Raw genomic sequence first — 12,133 nt, forward strand, 5'->3', positions numbered from 1 at the left:
ATATTCAATAAATAAATTTTACAATATATTTTCATTATTCAATATATTTTCATAATTGTATATATATTTGTTATGTTTTACAATTCTTGTCAAAAATTTATCTGTGATTTTCTTATGGGCGTTTAACAGCGCCTTTTTTATTCGAGCTAGGTGCTTCACTGGGGACGCGTTTATTGCGCATGCGCGCGAAATCTAGTCTGTAATTCGCAAACACCGAGTGCAGTTCAACAGAATCAGCAGTCAGTTCAGTTTATTGGCGAGCTAGACGAGTTGCGTTACGTCGGGCGTGAGGCGAAGCGGTCGTAGCCTCTTCGTTCACGAGACTCTGATTTCTTTCGCATCGAGGATCGACACCGTCGCCGCCGTCACCATCATCGTCGCCGCGGTACTCGTAGTCGTAGTGGTAATCGACGTCGCGAGAGTCCGCATAGAAAGAGAGAGAGGTAATCATGAAAAGTGTGAGAGTGCGTGAAATCGGTTAGCGTGCAAGAAGCTTACGAGAGACATGGTAAGTATCATCCGTCATTCTCTCATTGTGCATTCGTTTCTGAATCGATGATCTCTCTCTCTCTCTCTCTCTTGTCTTGTGGTGTCATCCCCGGGAATCGAAACGAGAGCAGGTGAAAGAGAGAGAATTAAAGCAGAGAATTAAAGAAAAACAGGGCTTCGAATCGTTGACGCGCGCGAGAGAGGTTATAGAACTGTCGTATCCGCGTCGTCGTCGAACGATTTACGGGTGAGGTTCTCTCGTCCGAGGATTCGTCTGACGTTCCACCGTGATTCGCGTGTGTGAGAGAGTTCGTCCAGTCGCGGAGTCGAGGATCCAGTCCTGGATCACAGCGTTCATCAAAAATCGATCCCCTGATGCCGCTAGCTTGACGCGCGCGAAAGGTTAGGAAGTCGATGCAGGAAGGTCATCGGCGCTCTGCCCCGCGACTGGACACGGTCGCTTTCACCATCTCATTAGGTCTTTTTTTTTTAGCTCAACTTCCTACACAGCTCATCTTTTCTCTTTTTCTTTTCACTTGGAGAGAACAGGTGAGCAAGAAGTTCATTTAATGCCGTTTCTATCAATTTAGATTAACCTTAATCTTCGTTTAATTTAATCTTTATCTTTTTCTGATTCTAAGAAGTATGCCCGGTTCTACAAATGTTGTTTAATTTTAATCTTGATTCAATTAACTTTATCGTTTTCTAGTTCTAAAAATGAGAATAAGCTGAAGAGTAAGTTGAACAAAGGTTGAAGTTAATCTATATTGATAAAAACAGGCGTTAAAAAGGGATAAAAAATTGAACCAAAGTTAATTTACATTGGTAGAGATGTACGTTAAAAGAAATAAATTTCGTGTCTCAAAGGGACATTCGTGTCGTTCCCTCGCACCTGAAACATCACGCGAAATCCTGAAACACCGCTCAATGCGCACTCAGTTTCCTCGCGAAGATTGGTTTGTAATCCCGGAGGACCCGGAGTCGATGATATACTGTTAGGAACAGTTTTAACGCAATCTGGCCGCTTAAGTAGATTCTGACGGGATTCAGGCACGTAAACGGCACCGTGGCGTTGCGGAGCGACTCGCAGAGAGGACAGTGTCCCGCGCGATCTCGTCCGGAGGCGTCTATTCAATCACCGATCTGTCAACTGGCCGACGACCGACCGAGCGATAAGAACGTACATCGTGCGTTCTTATCGTCGTTGCTCTCGCTCCGCAATACTTTCACAATTATCGCGATGCGCGCAGTCGAGCACGAACGCGATATACATGGAGATCACCTCTGCGGGACTGTAGGGTTCAGGGCGTTTTAGGTTATGTTGGGCAGTTGTTTGTAGAAATTTGTAGATAACAAGAAATCTGCCTACTCGAATTGTGCGTGTGAGTGTGCTTAAATGTATGAATGTATAATATTAAATATGTATATAATATTCACAATATAAAAAATATATATTTTATACGTATTATATGAAAGTTTATAAAGTAACATGTACATATATAGTATTCATAGATATTTTTTACAAATTTGAAATTATATATACGCGCGTATATACATATGTGTATATAAAGATTTTGTTTTTGCTCATATTTAATATCAATATTAATATAAATATTGATTTACTGCTTCTTCCATATATATATTCGACATCTGCAAGCACGCGCAATTAATATTTATAAATATATGTATATTAAATATTTATGTAAATGAGAAACAAACCTTGTTTTCTTTGCAGTAATTCATACATTGAGAGAAAAAATAATTACAATAATTACCATAATTTATAGTGATTTTCGATAATAATTGTATACATTTTTGCAAGAACTATAATAATTATTATTAATATTATAGCAGTAATAATTGTAAAAATGGAATTCTCAATAATACAATTATTTTACTATGCAGTTACAATCATAAATACCGAACACTTTTCTCTCAGTGTAATATATGTGAAGAAGGTTTGTGTAAATTAGAACGATCCAGTTTTTGATACACATTTAGATATGGAGAAATTAATCCTATAAAGATTAGTGTCTAGGGAGAGAGGAACTATATACTTCTCGATTGCACTTATCGTGATTGATCTCATCCAAAAGTCGGACGAGTTAAGGGAGAGTAGCGAGATCGTTGAGTGGATATCGATGTCAATGACGCTCAATGAGCGGATAATCCATCAATGAGTATCCCCTTAATTTTTAAAGATACTGAGATAGGATTACTGCTCGTAATCGAAAATTGACAATTATTTTTTAAAGGCGATTTCTAAACAAAGATTTTAATTATTGAAATGAAATAAATTCTTTATTTCGAAAACAATAAAGTATAAGCAATAGTATAAATATTATAAGCTATCTCATTAAAATGGCAAATTATAATAAAAATTGATTTTAAGTATATATTATAAATGTATATCAAATCGATTCAAATTAGTTTAGTTGTCAAGAACAATAATCTCAAAAAGTTTTTAATATTCTGAAATTATCCAATTATTTTGATTTTTTAAATCAATTTCGAATCGAAATTGTTTTTTTAGTCGAATTGATTTTATTTTTCTAAAATTTTCTAGATTTGTGAAGCCTTCTATTTAAATAAAATATTATTTAAAATATGTTAAACAAAAATTTCTTAATTTTTTAAGATACTTAAATTAAAAATACAAAGTTCTGTTAAAGTCGTTTATTCATGCCTTTGAAAATTAATATGTGAAGAATATTTTATTGTTACTCGATTATTTTCAAAGATCAATAATATTTTAACTTGATGAAAAAGAAATTAATTTTATTGAAAATTAATTATTGAAAATTTTCTTTTTTCGAAAAGTGTAAGAAACTTAATCAAAAATATTTAAATTATAATATTTTCTATATATACATATATTATAATTGATTTGGAGAATTTCAATTTTTATAACTATATATATTTTGTTTTACAAATATTCGTTACGTTATTTCATTAAAAAATATATTTTGCTTTTGTATCATAAATTTTGAGCTGCGATGAGAAGTCTATTGAAATATTGCTGAAAAGCATTAAATTTCCCCTACGTCAAATGGCTTTCAAATATTTTTACGCTGTTACTGATCTTTATAATTTTGGCATCGTCCTCCCTTCTTAAAGTAGCTTAAATTCCCGCTTCGTAATTTGTGCGCCGGTTGTTGTAGTTGTGTTTTTATCTCGACCTGCATCAGTCATTGGTATTTCACGTTATTGCATTGCGCTTATCCAGTTCGCATCCCGAAACTCGATTCTGGGAAGGAATGGACTTCGCATTTCCAAGCGCATTAGCATATTCAGAACATCCGTATCTCTAATTAGTCGTTATGCAGTTAGCGTTTCTCTCGCAGGTATTTCGTCGCGCAATAAATTTTGTCACGATTTGCAAATTATTAAATCACTCTGTAATACAAAGAAACGGCGAAGAACGTTGTTTGCTTTTCTGAATAAAACATTTGTGGCCACAAAAACGACGTGTGGCTTTCGTAATCATCTACTAAACGACAGAAATGTGTATTAAATATTACTTTCTCTGCTAGACAATAATTTAATCTTTCTCTTTATCTTATCCGGGTTAACAATAATCTCTACTTGAGGAAATTCCATTAACCAGAATTTACTTGGAAAGAACACAATAATGTGCACATTTAAAAGTCTGTCTATTGACAACACGAAACACAGAACACATTGGTATTTAGGATGTTATCTTGGTGCCTTCCGCAAACTTGATAACGATTTGGGTGATTTTCTGCTTTCATCAAGCGTATGTAGATAATATTTTTTCTGGCTTTATTTAATTCTGTTATCGCGTAATTAATTATGCTATTATTTATCTTTACCGTTATTGCTGTAATCTCGAAGTGTTTAATGGATATTTCATTTTGCATATATTTTATCTAAAACTGCTAAATTTGGAAAATACTGACATGTTATGTATGAATCTTGCCTCTTAAATTGATAGCATACAAATTTGTTATCATATCATGCGTTCAATTGATAATATATTAAAATGTAAACATACACAGTTGGAAAGAATGTGTTGAATTTAACATAAATCGCATGTCCCAAAGGGTCCACTCAAATTTTTGAGTTAATTTTACACAAGATGAATATGTTAGAAAGTAACACAAATATTATGTAAGAGAATAAATACAAAGAAAGATAACATCGACACAATTTGTAAACAAACCGTGAAAGCATATTTTTTGTCAGAAAATTAATATTTATGATGTGTTAAATTAATATTTTAATTTTTATTTTATTCATTTGTCTTATTTATGTTTTAAAACCTATTATTTTTATGTTACTTGTTCACTTACTCATAAATTGTCACTTTGACATTAAAAAACATTGAATATCAATTTTACAAAAAATCTTTAAATAACGTAATCACATTATGTTAAATTAACACTCGAATATGTTAAAAATTCAACATAAACGTGAGTTTCCAACACAAATACACAAATTTTTTTGTATGATAAAGAAAAAAATTATGTCAGACTTTGTTAAGTTTTTGTATTTGCTTGGACAGCAAAAATTATGTAATATATGATATGATTATTATTAAAGAAAATATGCTAAATTTTAATTAATATTTGTTTGAATAGTATACTAATTAAATATTTATTAAATGTAAATATAGTTATTTAATATAAGAACCATTGATTTGATTTAACTTTTTTTTTATCGAGATAAAACCTTTACTTATAGTAAATATTTATTTATTGTAATTAAATATTATATTTAATTAGTACTATTCGAAAAATATATTAAAGTTTAATAAATTTTTTCAGTAGACTTGTACAGCAAAACATTCTTTTATTCGTATATTTTTCCAAAAATGCAAATAGTAAAAATTTTTACGTTTTTAAATATTATTACATTTTCCTGTTTTTATAAATTGAAGGATCGGACAAAAATGTTAGATTATCCCAAAAATCCTTTTTGTTTTTTTTATTTTATTAAAACATAATTTACTACCACAATTTACTGACACAATATAATTAAGTGTATATAAGCTATTTTACTAAATGATATTGTGAGTTTCCAAAGAGATGGAGAAAGATGATAAAGTAGGGGTACTTTCCAGCAAGGACAGTCAGACACAGTGAATCGTTTCATTCTTGTTGTTAACGTAGGCAAATAACAAGGATGTAATAATTCATTGTATTACATTGCGTCTGACTGTGTCCTTGCTGGAAAACACTCTATCACTTTTCTCCATCTCTTTGGAAGCTCATAAAACCATTTTTTCAAAATTCTTTTTGATTTACTGACAAAATACTGAATGTTAGATGATTGTTATATCATTCAAAAAAATGAATTTTTTATCACAAAGAGAATTTTTTAAACAAAGAAATAAATAGTAGTCAGAAAGGGCGAGTTTGTAGAATAAGGAAAATAGAGTAGAACGTCCCAATCAAACATCAACTTGTTTCGAACGAACAAACTGCATGTCTCACGTGTAGGTGGACTTGCCAGTGGCTTGACAAATACTGTCACACATGTTTAAAATTTTAAATAATTCTTGTTCGAGTGGTATCAGTCACTGCCCGATACACTCGACTTTCTCCTATGTATACATTTGTTTGTATGAATGGATTTTCTGATATTAATTTCACATTTTACATTCATTTCAAACGTAATATCGAGTTACTGTTGCAGTAAATTTCAATGTATCTATCGTTTGTGAATAAATAGAATCAGTTAATTTATTAATTAATATCTAAACAATTTCTTATAGTATGTATATAATTATATGTGTGTATACAACCTAGAAAAACAAGTATTATTTTTTATTATATGTATGTTTATTATTATCGATTATTATACTTTTTTTTTTACAATAATGGGCGCGCAGTTTAGAAAAAAAGATGTATCAGAATTATTTTAATTTAAAATGATCTTTTGATTTAATGACAATATAATAATGAAATAAAAATTTTTATTGAATTAAGAACATGACGTATATTTGTTTCATTAAGTGTTATTGAATTAACAAAATTATTTTCAATTAAAATATTGTGGTTGATAATATTTGTTTTTTAGTGTACTAAAAATCTAGCTTCAATTGTACTTTTGACGATTTCTTACTTATTTGATTAAATTTTTTTTGTTATTAATACATTTAGTTGTTATTTATACATGTTATTTATACATGTCAGTTTATTATTTATACATAATAGTACGACGCGATATTTACGTAGCATTTTTTAATTCCAATTTTAATAAAGGAATTTCCATTTATTATTGTATACAATTAATATTTATTAGTATGAAATGCTTAGACTTAGTGTGCACAATTTTCGCAATTATATGGGCCAATAATAGACGTCTCGATGAGGATTTAATTACATTTTAATTTCATTACATTTTTAAGTAATTTTGTCATACGCGTTATGCTCATTCATTCTTTTTCTTCGCGCAACAAGTGAGTCGTTTTCTTTTTCTTACCAAGTAAACCGGTTACTTTTCCCCTATTTGCCCCGCATCGTTATGTTCATACTAATAAAACGTTGAATTTTACTTGCAGTTCCAGACAATGAAAATAGTGAACAAGTGTGCCAGCTGCATTTCTTCCTCTTGAATCTTGTCGCGACGTCGATGAACGTGGGAACGACAAGTTGTGTCGATGAAGCATCCGCGGGATCACGAAACCGTCGTCCGTCACGTCGCACTCGCTCCTAAGACGTTCCTCTTCTGGGGGAGAATTCCCGATGGCAGAAATCGCGCAGCGTAATCCTTTCCTCCAATTGTGGCAACAATCTCAATCGTGCGAACCGAAAAACTGAAGATTTTTAGGCAATTCGTTATCTCTTCCGGTATATTTTCCATAATTAAACGTCGGGAATGACTTTCCCGTGCGCGCGCGAAATGTTACTGAGACCGATGATGCGTAGAACCGCGAAGTGATAGTCGAAGAAACGCGAACGATCGGTTCCAGGAAGTTGCGAAATTGGCCGTATGTATCGATCGGCCGGGATCACCCGCTGATTGTTGAATTGAAGTCAAGGACAATAGTGTACACAGGTGGGCAAACTTGAGATTCCCGCTTGCCTCCAGGACTTGTTTGAGGACTTGCACGTTACACGCAAACAGGATTCAAAGTGCGGTGCCTCAGTGAGATGGCCTTCATGATGAAAAAGAAAAAGTACAAATTCTCTGTAGAGGTCGACCTCGAGGAGCTCACGGCGGTGCCATTCGTCAGTGCCGTGCTTTTCGCCAAGCTGAGGCTTCTGGATGGCGGTTCTTTTGTCGATCATTCCACCAGGTGAGTGTTGCTATTCTGAAATACCGTTAATGGGGATAGCGAGTTAAAATTGATTTCACACTTTAAGTGCGCGCAGGAAAATTAAAGGCGATGTTATTGAAAAGCATATATCTTGGTAGATAAACAAAAATGTTGTGTATGTTTGTATTCACTTTGAATTTAACTAGAGAAATTTTAATCGTATAATATGCGTTAAGTCTTATCTCAGATTTCCCACAGTTCTTTTTACGAGATGAATTAACTCACGGTACATAAAAAAAGTGTATTGATCCTGAATAGATTTGTGTACCGTGACTCATCTCGTAAAAAGAATTGTGGGAAATCTGGGACATTTAATGCATGTCATACGATTAATACTTTTCTGGTTAAATTCGTGAATACAAACATACACAGCGTTTTTGTTTATCTACAAAGGTATATGCTTTTCAATAACTTTCCTGTGCGCACTCAAAGTGTGAAATCAATTTTAACTCGCTGAACTGATCCTATTCAGGACATAAGATTTTATAAACGTGCAAAATATTTCTTTCCGACATGTATCATCAATTTCAAGTGGATCGCGCTCAAATCGACTGAAACTTTACTTACTTCAGAAGCATTTGCGGTGCGCTTGTTATAGAGAAAGAGAGTTCAATTGTATGTAAGAAGCGAATGCATTGTTCTGAGAAATCTTTGTGTTCACGCGCGTTTAATAAGCAAGTAGCAAGAAGCGAAAATAATAATAGAAAGTTAAAGTAGCGAGGCGATGAACAGTCACGAAACGTACTGGGCAATTCATAGAATGTTAATACAAATATATATAAATATAAATTACAAAATATAAATTAATCTCAAACGTGCAGATTATTTTGATGATAATAAACGTCCGGCTGTTTTATCTAACGCATGTTTATTTCAAATCCGAGTTTACCGGATTTACGTAACTTCACTGTGTTGTCATAAGCACAGTATCTAGATAAATTATCTCACAGGAAAATATTCATGCTATATCTCAATGAAGAATGAACATGTTACTTGGAATTACTAATACAATTATTAAAGAACTGATCATTGATCTAATTATGTAATAAAAAATTGTGAAAGGTGTAAATTCAGAATTGTCATTATTTTTCAATTTAGATAAAGTGAGGTAATTGAGATAGGTTAACAGAAATTTTAAAATTGTATAAAAGATTGAGGTTACATTGTATATTTAATCAAACATACAAAACATACTCTATTGCAGTAATAATGTATGTTTTGTATATTTAATTGAATACCTGATGCGATCTACAATTTCCAAATTTTTGTTAATCTATCCAAATTACCCTATTTTTAATTATTTTGTGAAATTTGCTATCATTTTAATTAATTAACACAACAAGTCAACAGTCCAATATTATCTGATTTTAGATTTAATATTTATGGAAATATATATATTCTTTTTAATTTTGATCAAATTTACGAAAGAATCAACACCTTCTCAACATATATTCTTCTAAAATGGAATATGTTTGTGGTAATTCGGATAATACATATATGTTTATCATAAATACGCGCATTTTGTGTAATCCGTTTCACAACAGTATATATACCGTTTCTCTAGAATCTAGCCTTAAGACCGTGCTTAAGTGTCCTAAAACTTGAACAGTTTTCAAGTTGGAGACTACCTAGAGCTGAGCTTCCGGCTTGGTTCAACGAAGTTTTAATAGTTCATCAGAAAAAGCAAACTGCGGGCCGCTAAATATAGGTCTCGACTATGGCAAGCCATTATACACTCGCAAATTCTATACAGGCGTCTTGCGGCGACTTGCCATAAGAGAATCCCAATGTGCGTTTCCGCGTCATCGCCGAGAATACAATTTTCAGTTTTAGTCGTGCTTTTCTCTCGATTTGCTGAGGTTTTGATGAAGCCAAGACAAAATAAAACATAATAAAAATTCCCAAGATTAGAAAAGATTAGAAAGCTAATTGCACGTGCTTTTCTTGCTAGCTTTGAAATAGAATTACTCGAAAATGTACAGATTTCAAAAGAGAATACATAAAAATAAAAAAATTTTAATTTTGTGTGAGACTAATCCACGTTCTGTAGAGATGTTACGTCGAAATTATATATACATTCTTTCAATTTGAAACATTTTACGAACTAAGTCATAAAATAAATAAATTTTTTTAAATGTTTCTCTCGCTTGCTATTTTCAGAATTATAAATTTACGGTATCGTATCTACTTGAAAACGATAAAATAATTTATTCTAATAACGAATGAAATTAATCGATATTAATAAAAAATTTCGAAAAGTTAACGGAATTCATACAATATGTCGGATAACGAGATGAAATAAGTATGTACCGAGAACTGCATTCCCAGGTGCATAGAAACATGACGTATGTTATTATATAGCGTAAAAATGTAAAGTTCACCGTGCCGGGCATAGTTAAAGTCTTTATTTCCGTCGAGTATCTATTTCTGGAAAGTCTTGAATTCTATGTACAGCAATATAAATCTTGATAATCGTCATAATAGTTTTTTATGATAAAACTTCAACGTTGTTTGCCACAATATTACAAGCGGAAAGAAAGTTTCTTTCAAATTAACGCTTGTTGAATATAAATAAATGAATTGAATACTAAACATCATGTGTTGTAACTAATTAATAATGTTCAAATCAATAATGCTCAAAATTTGCAAGATGTTGCACACGAGCAATATATTAATAAATTATTTTGCACTTGTATATCAATATAAAAATATATCGAAAATTGTATAGTACTCCGTGAAATATTGAGCAATAAATTATTTTGTACATCAAATGTACATGTTCATAATTTATATATGATTCATAAAATGAAAAAAAAAATAATATTAAATCGATGTTTAGCGACTGATTAATTTTACTTCACATTCAAAGCTTCTTAACGGATTTCAATAAAATCCCACTCAATTATTATAATCCTTTTATAACATATCACAGATAGAAGAAAATTATTATAATACATGGTACAATTAAATCTGTAAAATAGCATATCATTATTTCAATTATTGAATTGTGGGAGTTAAAGGTATGAAATTAACGGGTTTACAATTAGCATATCTTTACTTTTTCTCGTAGAACTCGCGATGTCGAATACAATAAATTGAAGTCTAAAGAGAGCCCGTCTTGTTGTTTAACAAAACGAGCTATTGTCTTACTAGCGAGAGAACTAACAACATTGCGATGTTTGTATCCCGTGCGTTATGTGCGATGTCATATGCTTTCTTCTTCTTCTTCTTCTTCTCTCTCTCTCTCTCTCTCTCTCTCTCTCTCTCTAAGTAGAAAAATAATGTTTCTATCTGTGTGTGCAAGTGCGTGCGGCATAAATTCGTTTATATAAGCGTTTCTGCTTAACAAGGCATTTCACCGCATAAAATATAATGGTGAAACATAGTGTATTTTTTTCTCAGAAGGGATATCAAAGTATTATTTCTTGTGTTACCTTCTCAAATTTCAAATAATATACTTACTAGAAAGCAAACATAAGTATATAATGAAAACAAAATATATAAAGGAATGGTTCCGCGCCGCATATTTTTCGTGGAAGTATTATATTATTCCTTCACTTTCGAATTTATTTTCTCCGTTTTCGAATTCGTTTCATTTCTTTGCCATGAGATATATTTTTCTTGTTCAAAATAGAATAAGTCGATAAAAACAGTCGCACAAAAATGATCCGACTCTATGACGTGTACTGATCGCATTCGCGTGAAACCGCTTTTTAAAACCGTCGCTTTTATTTCGGATATCGATGTGTTCGTGGAGACATGGAGACGACTATTGCACTTGCAACAGAATACAGTTTCTATGAAAGGCACTCCAGTCGTATTCCATTAGTATTGACTTAAAAAAAGAAGAGTTCCATTGCATGATAATAGCATCGTGCTCATTAATTGTCTAGTCGCTTTCTGTTTCGTCTAAATATATGTTGTTTTTCTTAAATTCCTCCTTTCTAATTTCTTCTTCACATTAATTAAACCGCTAACGAACTGTGATATAGTATTCTAGCCACAAAGTGAAAGAAATGTTAGCACGTTTTATTAATCCAATTAGAATCATTCGTTGTCACATGTAGATATATTTATTGCATTTTAAAAAAGTTAGATATTTATTTAATGGTATACTTAATAAGTCATTTCACTTATTCATTTCGTTTACTGTCTAATAATATTTTAATATCGGAAGATATTAAAAGCGATATTAGAATAAAAGAATAAAATTTTAAATTTTGTAAATATGGGGGAAGGGGTTTTAATTCCGTATTTGTATAAAAGTGCTATGTAAAAAAGACAATTTTTTACATCAGAACAATTCACACATGATATCTATAGAATTTTAAACATACAATGTAATGATATATATATATA

General features: G+C 31.7%; 1 protein-coding gene across 4 annotated transcripts in view; it reads left to right on the plus strand.

The window, feature by feature from the left end:
• The window catches only part of LOC108687541 (protein FAM102B), a 75,925-nt gene that overhangs the window by 2,626 nt on the left and 61,166 nt on the right, over positions 1-12,133 (plus strand). For 3 of the 4 annotated variants that reach the window (XM_018193361.1, XM_018193363.1, XM_018193364.1), the window contains one exon: positions 7,016-7,753. In XM_018193361.1, coding sequence (XP_018048850.1) covers positions 7,608-7,753 — 146 coding nt within the window. In that variant the 5' untranslated portion in view covers positions 7,016-7,607. Of the gene's footprint in view, positions 1-254; positions 509-7,015; positions 7,754-12,133 lie in introns of those variants that run through there. The other variant, XM_018193362.1, reaches the window with a different exon arrangement.

Source organism: Atta colombica, unplaced genomic scaffold (genome assembly GCF_001594045.1).
Source record: "Atta colombica isolate Treedump-2 unplaced genomic scaffold, Acol1.0 scaffold207, whole genome shotgun sequence".
Classification (NCBI taxonomy): Eukaryota; Metazoa; Arthropoda; class Insecta; order Hymenoptera; family Formicidae; genus Atta; species Atta colombica.